The sequence below is a fragment of the Pithys albifrons genome, chromosome 14, assembly GCF_047495875.1.
Source record: "Pithys albifrons albifrons isolate INPA30051 chromosome 14, PitAlb_v1, whole genome shotgun sequence".
Taxonomy (NCBI): domain Eukaryota; kingdom Metazoa; phylum Chordata; class Aves; order Passeriformes; family Thamnophilidae; genus Pithys; species Pithys albifrons.
The window spans coordinates 12,837,741-12,853,819 of record NC_092471.1 but is presented as its reverse complement, the minus strand read 5'-3'; the positions used below and the strand labels follow the sequence as shown (position 1 = coordinate 12,853,819).

Sequence of the window (16,079 nt, the reverse complement as noted above, 5' to 3'; positions counted from 1 at the left end):
GAGCTCACTGAACACACCCAAAACTGCTTGGCTTTCTTTTATATTGAGTACAGCTACCAGGTTTAAGCTCTCAACACAATTTCAATCCATGTAACAGCAGCATCCTACACATAATTAGCACCCCTTAGTCCAAATACTTTGAGCAAACACTGCTGCTTTTTGGCCTCCCAGAACTAAATGAGTTTCAGGGTTGTGGAACATGGCAAATTCAGCATCTGCTTCCATATGAGAGTTGGTAACATTTCATGTCAGTCAGGATCATCAAAAATAGAGTTTTATTTACATTTTCATATTCAAATTCAATACAAATTATGAAATATTTACAACCATTTCATTTGTACTATAACTAATAAAATGCATTGCTTTTCCCCTCCAGATTCTGAAGTTCTTTATTGCAGGCTTTAAGACAGAGTCCTGCTAGTATTGGAAACTAGTCAGAGACAGAGGTAAAAAAATAAAGTGCATTTGTAAGACGTCCTTAGCTACCTTTGCTGGGTAAGGCCAAGTCACTTATTATTGAGGCATCCAGTGTTCCTCCTTGACCTCATCCCAACTCCATGCAGATGGCAGACAGCTTCTCCAACCCTCACGGGACGCCAGCTCTCCCTGAAGCTTGTGCACTTGAGCAAGACAATGCATAGCAACAGTCCAGCATTTTTCAGGGGCTGGATCATTTTATGAACAAAACAAAGCCGATCCTTTGGGAAGAATCTATCTTTTCATCTTCAGTTTACTCTTTCTGAAGTCATCCCACGTTCCCACAAAGCCAGGACTCTGGCATATTGCTGGTGCTAGAGATGGTTATAACTCCCAAAGTCACTTGAGGATCTTTCAGACTGACTAACATTAACAAGGGCTGAGAAGTTCCTGTAGTTGTTCCCTTTAGAGTGCTGTGCAAGTCAGATTTGGCCTGTCAGCTTGCAGCTTTCCTTTTTTCCCTTTAGGAATGTGTGGTTGGCAGGTTGGAGTTGAGAGGTAGAGAATCAGTCGGTTTACTAGAGAACCAAAGACACTGTGGATGAAATCCAGTCTGACAAGCATTAGTTCGCATTTACTCCTATCAAATTAGTGCACTGAAATATTAAATACAATGTTATTTTAAACAAAACTGTGTCTCGTAAATAAGCATTAGACCAGATCAAAATCAATTTGTTTACAATGAAAATCCACTTGAATGAAAACAAACAACAAAAAAACCCCAACTCAAAACGATTCCCAGTAGAGACAGCTACAACATAAATAATCTTCTCATTTAGACAACTCAAACACTGAAGAGAAGCTTTGTTGAAGATGGAACTTTTGTTTCAGTGTTAAAATCTGCTGGTTTTCTTTATATTTAAGACAGTTTTATCTGAAGAGGGCTAAAACTCACATGGGAAATGCAGTTTTAAGAAAGGCAAACCATACAATTATGATTTGAACAAGTCTATTTATCTAAACATTGCCAACGCAGTACTTTCTGCAGCAGTCTTGCAATTTTTGGTATATAGGGAATGGCAGTAGGCAGCTCCTTGCAGAAGGCTTGCACCACGTTGCCAGGCATGCCCTTAGAGCGTGACTTCACAAACGATCCTGCCTTCAGAAACCTGTGTTTCATCTCCCTCAAAACCTGGGTTGTCACCCTGTGAAAGGACAGTCCTGGTGGAGGGCTGGGATTCTTCATTTACAGGAGGTGTGTTGTCACCTGTCCAGAACAAAACCAAGTCAAGACAAGTTAAGAAGTGTCATAAGCCAGCTTTACTACCTTAAAGCAAACCATGCTCACTTGCTTTCCAGAAGCTCACTGCAGTAATCCTTTCCCAACACTTTTCCCACAGTCAGAAATCCAAGGCCATGCTCCAACTATTCCACTGCCCCTCATTACTTTGCAGCCCATTCTTGACATTTCCTGTCATTTAAAGAGATACCTGCTGGGCTCAGTAGTGCTGAGCAAGCAGAGATTGTGTGCTCAAGCCACAGAAGCCCCTACAAGGCCACAAAACCCAACTAGGAGACTGTCAGTTCTTGTGTCTTTAGGGCTGCTGAAGGCAGGCATCAGGAGCAACTCCTACAGAGAGCAGGTTCAGGAAAAACTGGGGGCCCACACTGATTCACAGAGAAGGGCCTTCTCCCTACAGATTAACCTTATTTGACTGATGTTCCTGTGTGTCCTTCCCACTCCAAGTGAGAATACACGAGAGCCTGAGCCATGTAACTAACCCAGCATCACTTGAGTTGCCTGTAGGGATGCAATTTCAACCTCTGATGTTTAGCTCATAGCAAGTGTCCCAAGTGTCCTCTGCACTACTGGGGTGCTTGAGCAGGGCACTCCTGTACACACACCACTTACTGTATAGCAACACATCATGCAGAAGGCAGCAAATCCCACATTTTCCTGCTAGGCTTCCCACAAGAAAGAGTATCCTTCCACCTCTGAAAGCTTTCCTTTCCCCTTACTCCCCTTCCCAAGGCCATGCCACAGTCCACGGGATAGTTACATTCATTTGTTTATCTGGAACCTTTCCACTTTTAAAACCAACAGCAACACTGATTGTGTGTTGGCAAAGTTGAGCACTAAAAAGACATTTTCAATTATTTTGCTACAGTTAAAAATATTAAGTCTTTGGGAAAGGTGATAGTCTTTTCAAATGAAATGAATTTCAAATTGTCTGAACGTGTTCAAGGATGACTTAGCCTCGGCAAAATCTGATACTCAGCTGAAGTACTTGTCACATCTCTCCTGCACTGTCTAAGCAAGAGCAGGACTGATTCCCCCAAAATTTTATGTAAATAAGTAACTACTTAAAACAGACAGATCTGGTGGCAAAGCAATACTCATTCATACAAATGAAATCTCCAAAGAGACAAAGAGATGAGGGACATCTTTAGAAAAATCTCTTTGCTCTTGAAGTAGTAAGTCTCTAACTTTTTTAGCCACTCTTTGCTTTTCACAGGCTTTGTCTTTTAATTCCCATTAAGGTTGTGTTTCATTTGAAAACAGAGATCAAGTGCCAGAGCCAAGTGCTGAAACAAAAGCGAAGATCAAGCCCTGTGAGATGTTATCAAGGCAAACTCCCCAAATTCACAGCCTAAGCAACTAAGTGCAATGCAATCCAGCAAGACAGATGAAAAGGTAGACATACTTTCTGACGGTGCATGTGCCTCCTGAGCAGATTCATCTGGGCCCTGTACAGAATCATATCCAGATGATGCTGTCTCGCTGAGATTATCATCTTCATTAACTATAGTGACAGTGGATAGAGGTCTCTGGCCACTGGAACCTGAGGCTTGCACAGACTGGGATCGTGTTTCTACATCCATCTTTGTGGGAAAAAAAAAGAATATGATTAAGTTACAACTTGTAGAAGGCTGCATCTTTTCAGGAGACCAATGCTTGCAAGGACTCAGTTCAAGGCACTTTTATCCAGAGGGAAAAAATAAAATGGAGTAAAAGTTCTGCCGTTAATCTACAACATTATAGGGGAAAGCCAGTTATGGCCTAATTGAATGGGAAGTTCAGACACAGCTTCTGCATTTTTCACTCTTTTACTGCCCAGTACCAAAAAAAGAGTCCTCCTTCCACTCAGTGAAGATATGCCTTCCCCAGGCAAATTCAGGCATACATTTCAGCTGGGCCAGGCAGTGGCAACAGCAGCTCCCCCTAGCATTTGCAGCAATGAGCAGTTACAGAACACATCAGAATTTCTTGATGTATCCTAGGAAATCATGTGGCTCCGGGAATGAAGTAGGTGCTAACACATTCACTTTTCAAGGACTCTGGGTACTGAGGAACTTAACAGAGGTTTCAGAGACAGCATGAGCTGTCAAAGTCTGCCTGAAGCTTTGATAAACACCCTTAGCTGCAAGTGCAAGAGTTAAGAGCGATTCTTCTGTGCATGATAGTCAGCTTTGGCTGACATTCTGCCCAAGGCTTTAAGTGATACCAACTCAGACCAGGTCAGCTGCAGGTCTCCCTAAAAGGGACACAGCAGTTAGTCCTGTAGCATCTTGTCACTGACATGGCAACACCTGTGCTTACCACCAGTGCTCTACAGGCAGAAAGAAATAGCTCAAGATGTGGTTACCACACCAATGTAATACTGACAATGGCAGCTGCCACTGTGACAGACTGCTGCCTTACCTCAACACCCAAAACTTTGAGGATGTCACATTTGCACAGTGGACATGTCCCGTGGTCCAGAAGCCAGGGGTCAATGCAGGTCTTGTGGAAGACATGGCTAGTGGAAGAAGGTAGGCAACAGGTTAGGTTTCATAGCAGGAAGACTGCTTACATGCCACCTGTGAAGGACCGCTTGGTAACACAGAGTTTATTCCTTCTAGAAAGGATGACCTTATTTTGCCTCAAGTTTCAGCTGAAAGCTATGGATAGTTCATCTCTCAGCCGGCAGCTGGTTTTTGCTTATTAGTATCTTGATATAACTTGCTACAATTCAGCATTAAAATTTTTGCTACATCATTCTAAAGCTTTTTTTCCCCACAGGCATGCATGTACAATACATTCCCAGCTGATAATTTAACTAAAGATGATTACTGACATGTCCCTTAGCTTTAGGGTTAACTTCTGTCATGCAGATGCAGATGACTAAACAGCACTTGTTTCTGTGAGAACTGCATAGGCAAATCATCTCACAGAGCAATGTCCTTGAGATAAATTGTACTCCCACCCATTTACTTTGTCTGTGCAATCACTGTGTATTTCAAGTGGATATTTGGCAGGCCATGCACTCAAGAAAGTAAATATAGTTCAGCCATCACAGATGCAAATGTGTGCTTCTATTAAGACATTCAATTCCACAATGGGTCTAAATTAGGCCACAGATTTAGGAGGATGACTTGAAATCCTGTAATCTGCCTGTTCCCTCAGCCTTAATAGAAACAGCAAGGCAGACAGGCAATGCTCCATATTAATCAAATCTATTATGAGACAAATGCAGAGATCACCACATCCATTGCTCAGTAGCCTATGGCCCAGTAGGATCTGAGGATTCTCCAATTCAGCCCACACAACCAGCACTTCCTTCCAGCTGCACCAACATAACGTTTAGAGTAAAACATGAAACTTCCTGGATGCCTGACTATTTTAAGTCCTTGGACTTACCACTGGACTTGTGTATCTGCAACTATAAATGCCTTCAGTTTGACTCTGTGGACAAGAATGCCCTTGGCAAATACCCACACCCCAGGGACTCAGATACCACTGATGTGACTCACAGAAGCATTCAATTGCTTGCTCCTTTCATAAGTACAGTCAAATGCTTTCAACAAGTAGGATCTCAGTGTGCAGGTCAACCACTAAAATCAAGCGTGTTCTTGCAGTAAATATCAGTTTCTAACTCATGTGAGAGAGAATTTAATACGGTTGATACTGGCAGAGATCACCACTGGTGAAGATTATCAAGTCATCTAAAGCATAAGCCTTTAAGAGCTCCATTTGGGACAAAGAGGAACGAAATACCACAAATACACGGAAAAGCAGCCTTAGAGAAAAGCATACTGCCGCAAATTGGTGTATAAAGAATACATTCAGAAAAAGTTACTCCACTCTTACCCCAGTAAGTTACGCTTTGTTTGCAAGTTCATATTTACCTATAAATCCTGCTATCTTGATAGGGGAAGAAGTCAAGTCTCCTATGAGCCAGAAGTATCTGGAGCCTGTCTAAAAGTTTCCGTACTCATGGCACTTAGTTCATTATTCAGCAAGATTACCCACAAGAATAAACATGACAAGACAACTGAATAATCCAGTTTTGGTTTTCTCTAAAGTATTAAGCATTAGATCAAGGAAGTTGGTTGATAACACCTTAGCAGACCAACTTTGTGTTAACAAAACAGCTGCTTGGAAAAAGAAAGCCTTTGCAAAACTAACCTGGTGCAAAGGGAACTCCAGCTCAGATTTGATAGTGTTTGACAGTTAGCATTGCTCAGCACACAACAACAGCAACAGGTTTTGCTATTCTTCAGAACCTACTTTTCCTATAACAATATTTTTCTAGTGCTTTTCGTATCCCCCTCAAGAGTCATGAAACCTCCTCCCACACCCAGTTTGTGCAGTTCACGTGGCAGCCCTCTAATTTTAGAAGCTTGGCCAGAGCAGTTCCATTCAGCAGGCACAGGGGAAAGTCCCACAGGACAAGTTTCCTGAAGGAGCTTCATTGCTCACCTTCGGAGCAATCACAGTCTTTGTGCTACACTACTGGGCTTCCACAGCAATAAAATACAACAGGGGAGAATTCTAGAAAAATAAACTGCCATAGCTGTATTTTAGTCTTTAATTCAGAGGATTCATACACGAATAGAAGTGCTTTCTTCTAAACTACAAAACCAGTATGGTTTAACAAGTTTAGCAGAAGCACAACCCTCTTAGTAAGCGGTAAATTAAGGGACAAGAAATGGGAAACGTTTTGCCAGTTATCTGCAGTTTAGTGGTAACATTCTTATTTATCAGCAGAGGAAGAAATCTTTAAAAAGCTCTGGCATCCCCTCGAGGGGCGCTGTGGTCTGTCAAGCTATGCCTGTCAGTCCACTCGTGGGGGAAGTTACGAACACGGGTCATCAGGGTACTCAGATTGAGTATTTACACAGTTCCTCTTGTTCAAAACATTGTTTTGACACAGATTCAAAAATGCTTGCCGTGCATCAACTTGATTAAAGTTTGATTAGCTCTGTTAACATAGCAGAAGGAACAACAAGTAACAGCCATGGTTACAGATTTTGGGTATGGGGCAGTTTGGAAGGCTACTTACTTGCAAGTCAGAACACGCATTACGTCATTTGGCTTGTACTGTTCAAAGCACACAACACAGGAATCCCCATCTGGGCCAGTTTCCTAAAACAGGAAAATGAATTTACTCTATTAACAGACTTTGAAAGCTTTCTCTGAACTCCAGTCAGATTTACTGCAGACAAAGGGGTCTAACTAAAGTCATCCAAGATACTCCCACATATAATCTTATATAAACACCCTGTCTGGATTACTCACAGTCCAGCTGACACTTCAACAGAAGCATTTAAAGTTTAAACCCATGGTTTAGAGTTTCAGCTGTAACCCATCATTGGATTACTGGAGGCAATACTGTAGAGGTTTAGAAACAGCTAGCTCCAGTTCTAGTTACAAAAAGAAAAGCCAGGAAAGCTGAATAGAGACATTAGTTTACCTTCAAGCATCTATGCCGACATACTAGGACCTCTCACCTCAGCAAGACTACAAGCAAGCAGCTCACAAAATAATCTGATTTGTAAGACAATAGGAAAATCTTGAGCCTGGATAAGGACCTGGTCTGAAAGAGCAACTGTCTCTACCAACAACAGTTATGGGGTCAGAGAGACTTCTACATCCTGCTCCAGCACTATGGAGCGCTCTCCAGGCTCTGTGCAAGGGGTGTGCTGTCATACCCAGGAGGTCACAGGGTCAGTCCTACCTTGTCCCCCTCCTTTAAGGTGCGCAGCTGCATCTGTTCAATGGCGTTCTTGGCCCTGGCCCTGAGCCGTCGCTGTGACAAAAAGCAGGCCTGGTTAAACACAGTCATTTTTCTATCAAGTTACTAATACTTACCCAGGTGCCTGCTGAAAGTAGGCAAGTTTTCAAACCCAGATGTTACCACAACAAGCCAAGTAAGCAAGACCATGCTATCTAGAGACAGTGAAACAGTTTCGGGACATACTGATGTGGTTACTGACTGGATGACACACCAACAAGTTAGTTGCATCTGCTTTGTTTTTACCTAACCTTGTCAGAAATCACAGGAATTCCAAGACTTTCTCTTGAGAAGATGAAAGATAATACCTTGATCAAATTAGACCCAGACAAAATAGAAGCCTTCAAGCTGACTTGGTACAGAAGACCAAACATTGAGTCCCACCATCAATAGTTTTACTCACTTTATGACTCCTTCCTGCCACAAACTCATATCCTGATGCAAGGTGAGAGAGATTCTTTACCAATCAGCCCATTTACTACCAACACATCCTCAACTACTCCTCTGCCTTCACTGCTCTACAGCTTGCCTGGCAACTGCTGGTGTCACTGCAGCACTGCAATTAGCCCAGGAGCCAGCCTCTCTGTTTAAAGGTCACAGGTTGGTGCTGTTCCACCAACACAAAGAAGAGGACTGTCCTCTCTGTCCCCGGTGCCTCAGGACACAGAGGCATATCAGGCAGCTCTGGAAGTGGTGTCCTAGCACAACACTTAACCTAAGGGATAGACGAGTCTTTGGTTTTGCAGCCAACTAAAAAGCCTCTTTCTCCTTCAGCTGCTCTGTGCAGGAGCCCTGCATTTTTAGCTTTCCAGCATTCCATCTCCTTAGGCATTTTAGCCCAGTCATGTGAATCTTTTCCAAGTGCAGTGCTGGTGGCACAAGTACAGAAGGACAAGTGGGTGGAAGGCTGTGCTGACACCTAACAAACTCACAAGGACTGGCCATTCCGGTCTGCACAAGAGTCCCTGTGCTGAAGCAGTTAATGGTGAACAAGTTGATTTATACAATCCTCTGTGACACTGCCAAACAGTCTTGGTGCAAAATGAGCTATCTGTGTATCAGCATTGTTTTGATTCCTTAAGATAAGAGCATCCATGTACAGGCTTTTAAGAGTTCAACAGCCAATATTTATTAACAACTATCAAGGAAGAGACACAGAGAATCCAAAAGTAAAGGATGCAAACACATTTTCAGGCAGATTTTTTTTAGGAACAAGAACTAGACGAGTTTTCTTAGAAGCCTGTTGTAACTGAGGGGGACGGGTTTTTGGACCTGAGAGACTCCACAGGAGTTAGCAGCAACAGGCCACTTTATTCATACGCACACACACTTATATACATCTTTAAGACTGTAACCTTCCACAGGTGATGACACTTTGGCACTGATTATTGGCTAATAATGCTGTTTACATCACAAAGCCGCTCATAATTGGCTGACCATGCACATCTGCTGAGAAGGTCGGCAGCAGCAGCCATTTCTGATTTCATTAATTAGTTCTTAAGGCTACAGCACTAATTTACATAGGCAGTTCAGCATATGGCTTGCTTTTTAGGTGAAATACCATATGAAATTCCAACAGCCTGTAAAGTTTTTTTGCTTAAGACATCAATGTATGTTTTTGTATGTCACTTATGGTTAACTTTGGAATGATATTCCCCTTGTCAATGTTTGAGAGAGCAGCCATGTACTTCTGTTTACTGAGGCTCCTAAAAGTCGGAGGAGGAATGCAGCAATATTAGTGCTTCTCGCACATAGCCAGAACTGTCAACACTACTTATTATTAAATGAAACCTAGACTTTCTAGGAATGTACTCCCTCATATGGTATCTCATCTACACATCTAATGTCAGGCCAAGCATGAGACAGGACCCAGCTGGCTGCATTGTTAATAATTTACCAAAACAATATTTTACGTTTTGCATGGGCACCAGCTTAATTGCACTTCATTAAATGCACCAATGGCAAAGTCACCTTTAACATTGATTTTGGCAAGTACAGCAGAACACCCCTCCAGGGGATGGAGAAAGGAAGCAAGAGGAAAATTTTTTTGAATAGTCTACCAGGATACTTGGGCTTGGAATGTCAAAGCATTTTGCAAAGCCAAGTTTTTCAAGCAAATGTTAAATGTTAATTATGTTAGAAGACTAAAAGCCCCAACCCAGCAACTCTAGAAAAAAAATAGCTAAATTGAGGAAGAAGAATCAAGACATTACAAAACAGGTCAAGTGTCAGTTCCTATCCAGGCTCTGGTATGTTAAAGTAGTGAGATATCTAACTGGGAAAATTAGGTTTGCTGTCACTTAATCCTCAGCCTTCCCCAATCCAATGCTGCTGATTTTACCTCCAGCCCTTTCTGCACAAGGAAGGAGAATGCCCTCCTGGCACTCTGTGCCCATGGTCATGGCAACACAGACAAGAAAGCTCTACTGAGGTCAGGAACTGCTGCTGTTCTCCTGTAAGCTAAGGGGGTTCTTCCCCACAGGCAGCTACTGCCATGAACACAGTTTTGAACTGTGAAAAGTTGAGCAACTCACCTCCTCCAGAGCCAAGGCAATTTCTCAGCTGCAATGTCTAATCTTTATGAAATCAGTGGAAGTGAAGAATTGAGCTGAAATTAGAAACCAGGCCACTGATAGTATCATGGGCCATTATGCATTATTAAGAAAGGTTGCTATATTGAGGAACTGAATTTATCAGTACTCCACTGACTAAAAAGGTAGCAAGCCACCCTACCACACTTGACTTGTTTTTTCACCTTCTTGCTCACTGACCTCATGATGCACTAAGACTGCAGAGGTGGGGACTTGAATTTCAAGCCCAGAAGAAAAGGTGTACTCAAGAAGGAACTAGCAGGTTGCAAACAGTTTAGTTAGATAGCTCATGAGGAAAGAGCCACTCTGTTTTAACTAAGTGTGGTAGGGACAGATGTCCTACTAAGTTTCTCTTTTCACTTGGACCAGACGAGATAACATGACTGGCTCTTCTCAATAGTAACTCAACTTTTTAAAGAAACCCCTCACACAGTTTCACATTACTGACTTCTATGCAATTCCTGCTTAAGCAGAGTGAGAGACAGCTGCTGCCTTCAAAAGTCTGTAACCGAGAACACATTTAAAGCCTGGGGTACACGTGATCAAACCATCCAAAAAAAGTGTCTTCACAAGGAGAAGGAGTAATTGTACTAAGAGGTACAGCAACTGTACTGGCAAATGGTGAAATTTGAAGGTACTCAACAGCCTGTCTATGAGACAAAAGATTGCTTCAGAGAACACTGAAGTCTCATTTCTCTCAAGCCAAAAGAAAAACATATTGCCAATATGGTAATTCCTAAAGTGATCCAATGCAAGTAGTGGTTACAATAGTCCTGTAGATGAATCAAACACAGGTCTAGCCAGGCTCTTGTTTTCAAGAGGCCTTGCAGAAGAGAGAAGCATCTAGACCTCCACTCTCTCTGTTCTACCTCTTAGTAAACAAGTGGGACTCAAGCTTCATCACCCTTTTTAGTCCTTGGCAAGATCTTTCCTAGGGCTGTGGCTCAGTCCCCAAGAACAAGATAAACAGTCAGGAACCTGAACAGACAAGAGACAAGCTGCAGCACATCATTATCACATATGACTATTAGCTCATGGTAACACTCTGGAGAGTAATTCAAAAGTGTTTCTTTGGTTCCAGTGGCTGACTGACCCTTTGAAAGACTCCTCACAGAACAACAAGATAATTCCACAGGAAAGGTCAAAAAAAGCAGAGAGAGACTTAGAGGAGCAGTAAAGGGAAGCATTCAGAACAGCAGTGCACTTTGACAAGAGGTAGAATCTGTAACAACACTTCATTATCAATACACTTAACTGTTCCCTAAAGACTCCTCCCAAAACAGTATGTCCCCCTTCTGCAACTATGCAAGAAAGGAGACAAAAGACGCTCTTTTATTCCACCATCAGACTGAAATTCAGGCGATCTGAGGTTCCAAAGGGCTGAATGATGACAGGAAAGCCACCCATGTACCATGCAAGTTGGTAAGTTGCTTGACTAATATTCAGTACTTCCTAGAGTCAGAGCAGCTGAAACTTTAAGCCTCAAACTTTGGATCTTCACTGAAAATCCAATCACCTGGCTGGCAGGGCACACTGCAGCACCATCTTTCAGTAGTTCACCTTCACTAACAAGCACTTTCTTGTTACTTTTTGCTTATCTAATTATTGTGAGGTCAGTCTGAAATGACAGGATATAAAAACAATTGAAAACCATTCTGGATTGTCTTTGAGTTTCACTCTGACAGAACAGTACATTTTTACCCTGATAGCAGAGAAACTTTCTTCTATTCTTATACTTTATGAAGCACTTCCTAAGGCTTCTTGATTTCAGTTCAGCTGAAATCATGTGGAACAGGCATGTCATTTAACAATGTTATTTTTCAATCTACTGTAAATTCTTTCTGCACACAGACCCCAAGACTGAAATAGTTTGTGAAGGTGCTAGCCAAGCAGACTGAATTTTCCCAGTACCAGCTACCACTGAAGCATTAATAACTTCTGTAGCTCCTTGAAAGCCTGATCATTCAGAATAAAGCTGGGCTTCCACAACTGCATTATTAAATACCTTCAAATGAGGAAATATTTCAATTTGATTTAATAAACGATGTGTAGGGCACCCAGTTTTTCCTGGCCAGCTTTGTTTAGCATTAAACAGAGTTCTCAGACCAGGGCAGATGGTAGGAAATGAAGGAGGGGATGCATTAGCAGGACATTGTGCATCTCTGTCCAGAGATGTCAGCAAGAGGACAGCATCAGGTTACAGAGAACTCCACATTTCATCCAGCAGTGGCAATGCTACATCTCACTGACAACTTCCAGTACTGCTGTTCCAACTATTCCCTTATTACATCCTTATTACCTTATCATATTCTCACATGACTTCCAGGTGTAGCCTAACACCAGGACATGCAAAAGGGCTATTAATACAGCACTTAGAGGAGGCCTAGTCCAGAAGTTGAGGCAGACACAGCTTAGACAAGGCACAAACACAGTTCAGCTCACTGTTCAGCTCTAGTTGCAGTAAGGATATTCCTGGTTGACCAACATCCACAAGATTACACTTAGACAACATGATTTTAGAGTACAGAATTGACTCAGTTTGGTTCTGGAATTACTAGAGAGAACCCAGCCAGTCCTAAAATGTTACAAAGGCCCCAAACTGGTCTGAATTTCAACACCTGTGCCCAGCTTATAGCTCCATCAGCTTCTTTCAGAAGGATCTTGCTCAAGGGGCCTGAAATCTCCAGAAACTCAGTAGGGCAGGTCTTCCACAGAGAAGTCTGTCCCTCCTTTAACCATCAAACCACCAATCCAGAGATAATTCCCCGACTCTGAGCCCAGCTAGAGATGCTTGGGCTAGAGCTGTTTCTAGGAGAGGATTCTAACAACTCTTCTTTCAGATCTCAGGTAGCTGCTGCAAGGAACACTGCAAATACCAACAGCCTCCTTTGCAACACAGCTGTAGAGGAAAGGCTGAGGTAGTCACTTGTATCCAAGCCTGTTCCTGCTGCAGTTGTCCATCATCTCTGACAGAAGGCACGTCTGGCCTTTAGCCTCACCTTTAAGGCTTTTGCTTAAGCCCTGAAGTAGAAGGCATAAGGCAGGTCTGATCAGACTGAAGACAAAGCTGTGAGCTTTAGTCCTATCAGCCGATCATGGTATTGGACAGAAAAGAGTTACTTGGATACTTAACTCATTAGCAACTCCCTTCCAGGGGTTTAAAAGAATACACTTGACCAGTGTTTTTTTCCAACTCCTCACTGAGACTGTCACTGCAATTCTCAGAAAGCTTTTAGTCAAAAAGTAGCTTTCAACAGGCAGAAGCCTCCCAACCTGCAGCCAGTCATGCCCCATTTTGCAGACACACTTCCATGGTGTTTCCTGTTCCAGCAAACACATAGGTAGTGCTGTGTGGGAAGGGTGAGGGTCAACTAAGAGCAGTTAGCTCTCTACAGCCTCCGGTACATCAGCTTTATGGCTGCACTGCTGTTCAGGGCATAAAATTTGTAAGACACAGTTAGCTAAACACAATCAGCTGTTTTCTTCAGCCAGTTTACTTTTTGCTGTTCTTTAGGAAAGTTTTAAGCTGTTTAAAGCTTCCCTGAAGGGAAGTTCTGGCCAGGTGGGGGTTGTTTTCTTCTCCCAGGCACTCAGCAATAGGACAAGGGGACACGGGCTCAAGCTCTGCCAGGGGAAATTTAAGTTGGAGATCATAAAAAAATTATTTCCAGAAAGAGTAATCAGGCATTGGAATGACCTGACCAGAGAGGGGATGGATTCACCATCCCTGGAGGTTTTTAAACTGAGATTGGCCGCGGCACTGAGTGCCATGATCTGGTAAAGGGACTGGAGCTGGACCAAGGATTGGACTTGATGATCTCAGAAGTCTTTTCCAACCCAATCAATTCTATGATTCTGTGTATCTCTTAGCACCTTAAAGATCACATTCCTTCCTGTGGAACAAACAAATCCAATCATTTTGGTGCTTAGCCAGTATTTTGCCCTCAAGAACCACACCACAGAGGCCTGGGGGTATGAAAAAGCAATGGCACGAACTCACCTGCTCCCGGGACTGGGCCCTTGCAACAATGAGTCTCCGAGCAGAATAGGAGACGTAGCAGCCCAAAGTTGCTGCTGCGACAACGAAAAAGGACACTGAGATGAAGAGGATGGTGAAGATATTCATTGACAGACTGCGCTTTTTGCCCACTTCGATGACCATAGTCACCTTCATGCCACTCTTAATCCGGTGCAGGATCTCCATGCCCTTCAGGTTGCCAATCATAATTGCAACAATCTTTTCAGCACCTGTAAAGGAGAAGAGGAATCCATGTTCAGTTCCCAGGTGTTGTATCAGAGGCATTCTCTTAGATGTTCCAGTTCAAGTGCGAAAGACTGTGGGAAGTTTCTAACTAGTATTTGAGGATTCAACATGAGCTGATGGAACAAGTGTCATCACCATATGCTTGTCCAGCTGAAAGGTATGTCCAGTTACCCATGAGCTGCACCAGGGAAGCGTATTTAGAATTCACTCGTCTCCATAGCACTCCTCACTCCTATATAGGACACACATTGTCCTATTTTAGACACAACACTTTGGTGATTTACATTTTAACATGTCTTTGAACCATGTGAAGTTAAAAATAAATCCTCTACAGAGTGAGGTCACTGGGGATTGCGGTATCTGTGTGGGGATTGCTTCCTGTAATGGATCTGACTCCCTTCCCGCTCTGCTGCCACTTCTTAACACCTCTTTTCTAAATTTGAGAGTACTGTTGAGTACTTCCCCAGACACTGAGCAATCAAAGCCACAGATCAGCCTTTGCTTCTGCATTCTCAGCAGCAACTGACAAATGATTGAGTGAAATTTGGTTATGAACTATAAACGTTTTTGTGAGTTTCTAATGCAAATTCAGAGGGAAGCAAATATGGAGGGAGGCATGCTCAGCTTTTAAACAGTTGGTGGCAAGGTGGCAACCACCATCATGATTTTAACAACAGGTTTAATCACTCACTCCATGACAAGTCAAAGGAACCAAGGGTTTTATGATACAAAGAAATTTCAAGCTACTCCAGTCACCAAGCACAAACAAGAACAAATTGCTTTCCTTTCAGTGACATGCAAAGGCTAAGGACACTTGATACCATCTGCAGGAACTTCAGACAATCCCAATAAAACAGAAAGGTTCTTAAGAGGCAAAAAACGAAAACCACAAAAAAACCCCAAACCAAAACGGGGAGAAAGGGAGATGAGTAAATTATCACTGGTATTTCTCTAAACTAAATGCAAGGAAAGTAGATTTGAAGAGCAGCTGATCAGGAGTCCTGTTGCATTAAACCATCACCTGCACAACATCCATAATAGATATTGCATGGTGGAGGAACAAAGACTGTTATGGAAGTGCTGCTTTTAGCTAACCTCCCAGCCAAACATTTTTATAGAGAGACCAATTGTTTGCCCCTCTGCTAGAAGAAACCTTATTCAACTTTCGACTACCAAAAAAAACTAGAATTGGTGCTGCATCACAAAGAGTGTTATTGGGAAAAGTGCTCATTAGTTTTCCAGCTTGTTCACCTAATGTCTGTGATCCAGCATGGCAAGCAACTCTCCTTATTGGGACTAGGCTGCAACTACTGTCCTCTAGGATGAACTAGGGCTTATATGTCAGTTTTTAAATGAACTGGAGTCAGGTGTTAGGAGCAAGCATTGAATTAAGCATGGGTCAAGTCAAAAGCTGAGACATGCTTTCAGAAGCATGGAAGAAGGTGTGAAAGATCAGGCTACAGCAATGAGAAAATAAAAAGCCTGACCAAAAAAAAAAAAAAGACAAAAAAACCTTGTTCTGCCTTATTTCCCTTCGCTTCTGCAAATACAACTTGTGGTTATGGGCAACACAAGATGCAGTGTTGGGACTTCTGTTAATGAAATGTCACCATCAGCCTGCAAAGTCAGTCCAGCTACTAAGCCATCCACTGTGAATGAGTTTCACCTTTAAAGGAAAAAAGCGTCTACCATTTAAGTCTCAGGCTGAGCAGTTCACAAAGATGTCTTTAGATGACAGCTTTAATTCTT

At 42.6% G+C, this 16,079-nt stretch overlaps 1 protein-coding gene across 2 annotated transcripts in view; it reads right to left on the bottom strand.

The window, feature by feature from the left end:
* Positions 1-258: 258 nt before the first annotated feature.
* The window catches only part of RNF128 (ring finger protein 128), a 28,728-nt gene continuing 12,907 nt past the window's right edge, over positions 259-16,079 (bottom strand). For both annotated transcript variants that reach the window (XM_071569068.1, XM_071569067.1), the window contains exons 2-7: positions 14,067-14,314; positions 7,419-7,490; positions 6,744-6,826; positions 4,121-4,217; positions 3,123-3,300; positions 259-1,684 (exon numbers count right to left, since the gene is read on the bottom strand). In XM_071569068.1, the coding sequence (XP_071425169.1) occupies positions 1,548-1,684; positions 3,123-3,300; positions 4,121-4,217; positions 6,744-6,826; positions 7,419-7,490; positions 14,067-14,314 (815 nt within the window). In that variant the 3' untranslated portion in view covers positions 259-1,547. The remainder of the gene's footprint in view (positions 1,685-3,122; positions 3,301-4,120; positions 4,218-6,743; positions 6,827-7,418; positions 7,491-14,066; positions 14,315-16,079) is intronic.